Source organism: Suricata suricatta, chromosome 14, assembly GCF_006229205.1.
Source record: "Suricata suricatta isolate VVHF042 chromosome 14, meerkat_22Aug2017_6uvM2_HiC, whole genome shotgun sequence".
NCBI lineage: Eukaryota > Metazoa > Chordata > Mammalia > Carnivora > Herpestidae > Suricata > Suricata suricatta.
In genome coordinates this window covers 9,391,776-9,399,733 of record NC_043713.1, presented here as the reverse complement: position 1 = coordinate 9,399,733, position 7,958 = coordinate 9,391,776, and the positions used below count along the sequence as shown (strand labels likewise).

Sequence of the window (7,958 nt, the reverse complement as noted above, 5' to 3'; positions counted from 1 at the left end):
GGGCAAGCAGTCACTGAAGGGTGCAAGTTTCACAGCTGCAATAATGAGGCCGCATGTCTGTGTTCAATGTCTCTCCCATTTCCCAGCCCCTGCCTTCTCAGCTCCACATAAAATCCTCACAGTTACCCGAAGATCTCAAGAAAGCTATTACATAGCCAAGTTGCTTGTAGCTTTTTATTAATAGTGGAGTGCTGTTATACATATTGTTCTAATAAACTTGTTTATGATCCTCAGTCTATCTTCCCTTCTCTGAATAACTGGGTAAGTGTGAACAAACAACAAAACAAAACAAACAAGAGGTGTGGAAGCCTTAGCTGAACGTGTCTTTGGAAACAGAATTAAACATATATACGTTACTTGGACTAAATATAACATAAACTCATATAAGTGTATAGCTCGAGCCTCTATAAGTTAATTAGCAAATGTTAGAATCTGTGTGAAGTTCCTATCATTCTTTGTGCAAAAATCAGTCATTTAGTTCTTAAAATATTTGGATTTTTCTGCTAACAGGAAAGGAAATCAAGATACTCATGAAGTTATGGGGAAAATTGCCATACCAGCCATTTTAGATCTATTAGACAGAGGTTAGTCAACATTTACATAAGCTGTAAGTAGCCCACATATGAAATTCTTTGATCTATCCTATTAGACTTCCTTACCTCTGAATATGGTATGACATATTGCCTTCTATTTACATTTTTGGCTAAATTAATCAGTGAATATTTTACCAATTATCATCAGTTAATCAAGCCAATCAAACGTAGTGATTTTAAAACCATTGCTAACGTCTACTCCCAGATAATTGGATATACTTTACATTATCAAGCATGGCTAGGATCTTTGATGATGCACCCAAAAGTGCTGGTAAAGAATGCCAATCAAGTAGTGACACCAGAATAACACGGTCAATTTGCACTAGCGTGTGTGGAGGCGAGGTTCTTCTAGAAATACACTTCCTGGGGGTTTTGTGGCAAGTCCCCAGCCTTGACTCAAGAGCTTAACACCCCGTTCTTGTGAGGCATTTATTAATTCCTTGTTAATTTAAAAAGACAACCAATGAAATGTCTGATGTTTGGGATCTAGACCTATCGTGCATGTATTCTTGCCATTTTCTTTAAAATCGCCATTCTTTAGGTTTTTAATCAATTAATTTTAAGCACAGTCACAAATTTATCTTCCTTTTCTTGAAGCGTCTCCCACTCCCTAGCCTCTCCAGACTTTTATTACAATAAACTCAATTCTGGGCATGGCCTTTTTCATCCTGAGGAATCTGCATGTCAAACTTTGGAGAACCATATTATTACCATGAGTTTGTTACTTTTGCCAGCAATTTTCTTTCAATTTCAAGACTTAAATTTTATTTTAATAACAGCTTTTATCCCAAATTAGGCCTATGTTTGGGGAAGGTAACAAAGTAAGTGTTTTATTTTACAGAAATGACAGATATTTCCTTTAGAAGTGTCACGTAGTGACAACCATCCCTTCAATGATTTCTAAGATGGTAAGAATAAAATGAAATGTGGACGCTATTTGAATTTATCGGAGGCTATACCCTAAGGATGCAAGACCTGGATGTTCTGGGAGTAAATCACCTTAGGCATTGTGATTATAAGGCAGGGGGTCCCAAGCATGAACACACGTGTGTATGTGCAATGGCTGGGTCATCCCTCACCGCTAACATTTCTCAGGGGAATCCACAAAAGAGGTCTCCTCCAGCAAACTTTCCTTTGGGGTGGGAGTGGGTGAGAGCAGTGACAGGGAGGTTCACCTTGGCATGCTATGCGGAGGTGATAGTCAGGAAACTGTGAAGATCATTTTAGTAAACAGGTCCCTTTCTGAAGTGCCTGGGTGGCTCAGTCTGTTGAGCGTCCATCTTCCAGTCAGGTCATGATCTCCTGGTCCATGAGTTCGAGCCCTGTGTTGGGCTCTGTGCTGGCAGCCCAGAGCCTGGAACCTACTTCAAATTCTGAGTCTCCTTCCTCTCTCTGCTCCTCCCCAACTCACACTCTCTCAAATATAAATATTGGGGGGGGGATAAAATTAAAAAAATATGTCCCCTTCTTTAGCTACCAAGAACACGTTCCCATGTTCACTCACAGAACTACTCTTTTTCATTTTCCTCATGTCACCCCTGACTCCCCCACATCTTCAACCTGGTTCTCTGCTGCCCAGGGGAGTGTTTCTGCAAAGTTTAAAGGCAGTGGTTACCTGCACACACCTGTAATTCTTACTCCGATCAGACCTGCTGTTACCGCCAACTCAAAGCCTTTTCATTTGATCCGATCTGAGAATCACACATCCTGGGAATCGACAGCAGACACACGGACTACGTCCAACTATGGAACGAGTGTCATCACCCATGCGGCAGTGTCACATGCTTGTTGGCGGTCCTAAGACAGGAAGAATAACCCTCCTTGAGAACCTTCTGCAGATTCATGTCTTCAGCTGCCCTCTCAACCCATATTAATAGGATTCTCATTCATTCTAACATTGGAGCGAGAAAGCCGTGGGCGACGGGAGGGCTGGACACCGAGGAGGAGGAGGAGGAGGAGGAGGAGGAGGGGTCTGCGCTCACATTCTAATGGAAGAAAAATGACAGCCCACTCAGGGTTAGCTGGAATGTAACATATCCACAGCTTTATCGCTCTGGAGGCACATTTTGACATAATAACAAACTACTGAAAAAGAACCACTTTTATGTAGGTCAGAATGACAGACTCCCAAGCGTTGGAGAGCTTGGGGGAACTATAGTCTGAAACGTCAGGAAGACTGCAATCTGCAGAGATTTTCATCAGGGCTGGACGCTGCCTAACAGTTTTCATCCAACGCATTGTAATTACTCCACGGGTGTATTATGGCATGGCATTTTGATTTCGGAGCCTTCCAAAATAAAATGAACCACATTTTATGACGACTACATTTATAATAAGATGCAGATGGTAAAGGAAACAGATGCCTCTGACATCATCTCCCATTTGCCTTCGACTTTTGCAGACACTGGCAGTCTGTAAACTCATTCAAAGGGATGCAAGATAAGTCAGGCAGGTTTCCAAGTCGTTTCCAGTCTAAAAAAACACTGGCGGCAAAGGCATTGCTTTGAGTCATACAGTGATAATTCCACAAAAAGAAATCTGATCCTAAGTCTGTATTGGGACTTTAATGCAAAATTAATCATCAGAGGGTGAGAAAAAAAATCCCCACAAATGTCCCGACTTCCAAAATTAATAACCATTGATTCTTTTGCATGACAGTGACAGAAAGGACAGTGGGAGTGGGGTGATGGAAACAGCTGTAGCTCCCAGGAGGGAAAAGAGAGAAAAGAGAGTTTTAAACAGACAAGCAAGTCTAAAATACTCTCCCAGCCCTCGGTACCCAGACTGTTCAAAGACTGACTCCTTATTACTTCTGAGTAATAAAATTTAAGGAGGCTTTTCAAGCTACTGTTTTTGACCTCAAAAAAAATTTTTCATTCTGTATTCCCATCTGTATTTTCCAGAAGGAATCCATAGTTACGATAGGAGGTTTCACCATATCCCCAGTGATATCACTGAACATACACAGTTAATTTTTTTTTTTTGTGCAAGATAAATGTGTTAGAAGATCTTTTAGAAAAGATAAGGAACTTTTGTAGTCCATCTTGAAAGAAAGACATGCTTGGGCAAAGCAGCAATTGAAAGGCCTTTTGTAGTGTTTGAGGTTCCAAGATAGATCAGCACAGTTACAGATGAGGGGGAGAGTTCCACAAAAGCCTGTGAAGTCTTCCCACCTCCCCGACCACCACCATGTAACCTCCTCTGTGCCTCTGCAGCGGGACCATTTCAACAGAAAAAAATTCAGAAACACAGGCAAGGGAAGTGGTGACGTAAAAAAACAAATCCTGCGAGGCCAAATATGGTGCCTATTTTTAAAATAATCTCTGTGCAAGTAACAAACGGAATACGCACACACACGCGCACACACATGTAGTACAAGAATAAACAAACTCTTCTAGTTCACATCCACAAACCGGGGTGGAAAGTGTTAGTGCAAATTTCTGCCGACCTGCAGCATTTAGTCCATAAACTTTGGATATCCTAGACGCTTCATCAGTGTCCAGCAGATGCTTTCAATCAATTTAATTTCATCTCTAGGCAAGTTCTGTTTCCAAGCATTAACATTAGTTGGTGATATTTCTCCTTCATAGGGAAGATAGAAAAGGTTTGTGGAGGTGGCGAACAATATTTGGTTTAAACTAGCAGGAGACAAAGGTATTCCAAGAAAGGCAAAAATCCTCTCCGTGGTTTTCTGAGGAAAATGCACAATATCTTCAAACTTGATCAGCTGGTAGGTCGTAGGCAGCAAGTCTGTATTTATTCTCAGGGCTGCTGCTGTGTTGGCCAGCCACAGATGAGACAACAGGGAGACTGCACTGGACTTGGAGTTTGATAATTCTTCCCTCAACGATTCATATTCAAAAGCGTAGCCTGAATTTAAGTTACATTTGCCTTTCCCTCCCTCTATTTTAAACAATTTAGCTAAGTGCTCTGGTACATTCTTCAAAGAGTAGAGACTTGGTTTACTACTGTACAGCATTGAATAAATCCAGGCCCGAGGGTCCCTTACTATGTACAATGCCCTCATAGAAACTCCTAGGACTTCTTGGAAAAAATGAAGCTTTATTGTCCAGCTCCCACTGCTTAAGCTGAGCACGGGACGTGCACTTGGGTAATAGACCAGGTGTCTCCTTAAAGCCCTAATATATTCAGCATCCCTATCAAAGGTGCCTTTCATTCTACTTTTTTGTTCTGGCAGAGACTCTCTCCTTTTCAGTTTTCTTCTTTTGTCCTTATTTGCTGTAAAATATTGGGCCAGTTTGCCCCGACTGGGCTCATGTAGATGGATGTTCTGCAAATGTAGTTTTGTGTCTTGAACTAAGGACTGCAGCCAGCCTCGGAGTAAACGGAAACGCACACTGTGGATATCCGATGCCTTCCATTCACAGGCATCTACAAATGAGTCAATTTCCAATTCAGTTTCAGGAATATCAATGTAAGTTGTAGGGACTCTGATGTAGAGAAAATCACTGCTGTTGAAAAAAAGTTGTTTGAGAATTTCAGCTCCTGAACCAGGAAGTGAGGTAATGACGACATCGGGAAGATCTGCCTGGTGCCCTTCTGAAGACAAGGGCTTCGGGCTTGCCTCGGCCTCCATCCTTGCCCATTTTGCACAGATGGGCTGTGTGCAAGTGCTCCATACATCCAGCAGCTCAATAAACCACAAGACAATAACGAGGATTAGGATCCAACCCATTAGCTTTCTAAACGAAAGGTAAAACCGCCACTGAAAGGTTAAAATCACCAAGCTAATGCACAAAATCAACCCAATTGCTATATTAAATTTAAATCCAAAGGGGAAAAGAACCCTTTCTTGTTTTATGGGCTTTGCTCTTGCTTGAGTGCCCAAACCAAATCGTGTGATTTGGCCCTGATCAGCCACATTGGCAAAGCCACCAAAACCCAGGTAATCGAATCTGGTCTTCAGGTTGTGGTAGTCAGTTACAATGGACACCACATGTTCCGTATTATTGACATCGAGAGAGATCTGAAGTCCAGAATTGGAATTATCAGTAAATCTGCAGCTGGAAACATTGACATATGGCCCATAAAAGACATAGGCGATTCTTGTGACCGTGGATTCCATCTGAAACGTGACATTAACAAACTGAGTCCACCGTTTCTTAAATTCGGCAGCTTGCTCTGCCTCTTGTATACTAGCAACGGGACTATTGCCACGATGGTCAAACCAGAACATTCTGTAGTGTGCATCCCACACGTCCATCATGGCGCCATTATACCTGTTCATAAACCTATAGGGGATGTACTTAAAATCAATGTCCAGATTATGAAAGAAGGCACTGACAGATTTTATTGGGGAATTGTCTTGCCTCTCGATGTGATCAACAACGAGCAAAGTTTGAGAATTTAAGAGAAGCAGAGCACGATACACGCTTTTCAGCCTCATTGCTGACGAGTAAGCAGATACTGCTTCCCCACTCACGAACAGCATTTCTCCATGCTGAGAGGCAGTAATGATTTCTCCCGCTGCATCACCAACCTCTTCCCCGGTCCACCTGAGCCACTGGGCACATTCTCCCAGCTGACCTTCCCAGGGCTTGTTACACTGGCTTGTGGGTGATGGAGCAAATACCAGCACATTGTTGAGGTGGCTCAGCTTGGGCCCGTAGAGAGCTTCCGAGACAAATACTTGTCCATTTGGGGCAAAAGTAAATGAGTTCTGATCTGGATGTTCATGTCCTGGGTTAAAGCTTCTCCACCCATCAATCCAGGAGTATGGCTGAAAGTGAACTATGTCATACACAGCTCGGCCCCCCAGCTTCCCAGATTTAAAAGACACAAAGGTATTGGCCTGTGTACTTGGCAACCCAGCCCCATAAGTCACAACTCCCCAGTTAGGGAATGTGTGCATTTTTGCAGTGCCATAGTCGGCAGGAGGCTGCGGGATGAGCTCGGGATCATACCAGATGTATTCAGTGTGAAGAGTACTCCACCTCTGGGCAGTGGAGGGGACCATTGGGCCATCTTTAGGTCGGTGCCTTCTAATTTGCTGAGCTAACCAATTTCCAGCTCCATTCTTTAAGATAAACGTATCCAAAAAAACTAACTGGCTCTCTGGACCATAAAACCAATTATAATTGGAATCCGCTATCCCCACAGTTCTTTGGAAGCCTGGTAAAAGGGTGGCATAATAGAACCAAAAGTGCATTTTTAACCAGTTATTATCCAAGTTGTTGATACTGAAATGGCGCTGGGCGAGAAAAACATACTGCGTGACTGACTTAGCCGTGTAGCTTCCATAGGCCACACCTTCATCCAAAGAACCATCTACAATATGATTCAAAAGAAACATCGTCTTTTCCATCACATCGACGACAACCTGTTTCCATATATTTGCTTTAGACCCTTTATCTACCCCAGTCACCAAAGCCCCAGTGAGTAAGGCTACCATGTTGGTAGCTTGGTGATTATGGAGAAGTTGTTTGCCCCATGAACGGACCTTGGAATACTCATACATTTCCTCAGTAACAGCCCATATTTTTTCCAGGTATTTTTGTCTTCGGTGATCATCTAGTAAGTTATATAAAAAGTCAAAGGCAGTGGCAAAACCAGTTAAGGAATGGCCCACTGGGACCTCATCCCCTGGCGCATTCTCCACCAGCCAGTCTCGGTAGCCAACCATCCTGTCCATATACTCCAAGGCAAACTCAAAGGGAACTCTGTCTTCCGGGCATAACAAACAGTACAATGCTAAAGGAGGCAGATTGTTACCATAAATTTCATTCCACTTGGCAGCGAAATCGGCATGCTTGGGTGGAGGTAGGTAGTATGTGGGGTTGGACAGCATGACTGTTACTGCACTTCGGATAGCTCTAAAGAGATGCAAATGGCTTGTACGAGACTTCTGTCTCATTGCCTGGATTTCTCCAGCATCAAAATATAAACTTGGATGGAGCATACTTTTCTTCAGCTTTTGATTGGGTCTGAAATCTTGCACTTTCTGTGTTTTAAACTGATCTATAGCGTCTGTGAAGACTGCCCAGTCAGAGTAATTGCTCACAGATTCCTCAAAAGTAGAGAAAGCAAACATCACTAATGCTAAAAATAAGAAATGTCCTGTGAACATTAACGCCATGATCCATGGAGCAGCTCCCTTCCTCAGGCACACATGCCAAGCCCAGTGCTCCCTGCGTTTCCCATCTGCTTGGTATAAGATACACACTTAAGGCCTTGATAAGACAAAGACTGTAAATCATATATGCCGTGCAATCCAGCCCACGCTCGGTTCATTCAAAGCAAGCAGGGCTGCCAAGAAGACACAACGCACACCGTCTATCTGTGTGCCTGACGGAGCTTTGCTTCCAATAAAACTTCAAGGAATGTTAAGACCTCTAATGTTTCCAT

At 42.9% G+C, this 7,958-nt stretch overlaps 1 protein-coding gene across 1 annotated transcript; it reads right to left on the bottom strand.

Annotated features, from left to right (window-relative positions):
- Positions 1 to 2,903: 2,903 nt before the first annotated feature.
- DSEL (dermatan sulfate epimerase like) lies at positions 2,904 to 7,746 on the bottom strand. Its single transcript, XM_029922289.1, has one exon. The coding sequence runs from the start codon at positions 7,687 to 7,689 to the stop codon at positions 4,051 to 4,053; it is 3,639 nt and encodes a 1,212-aa protein (XP_029778149.1). The 5' UTR covers positions 7,690 to 7,746; the 3' UTR covers positions 2,904 to 4,050.
- Positions 7,747 to 7,958: the final 212 nt, after the last annotated feature.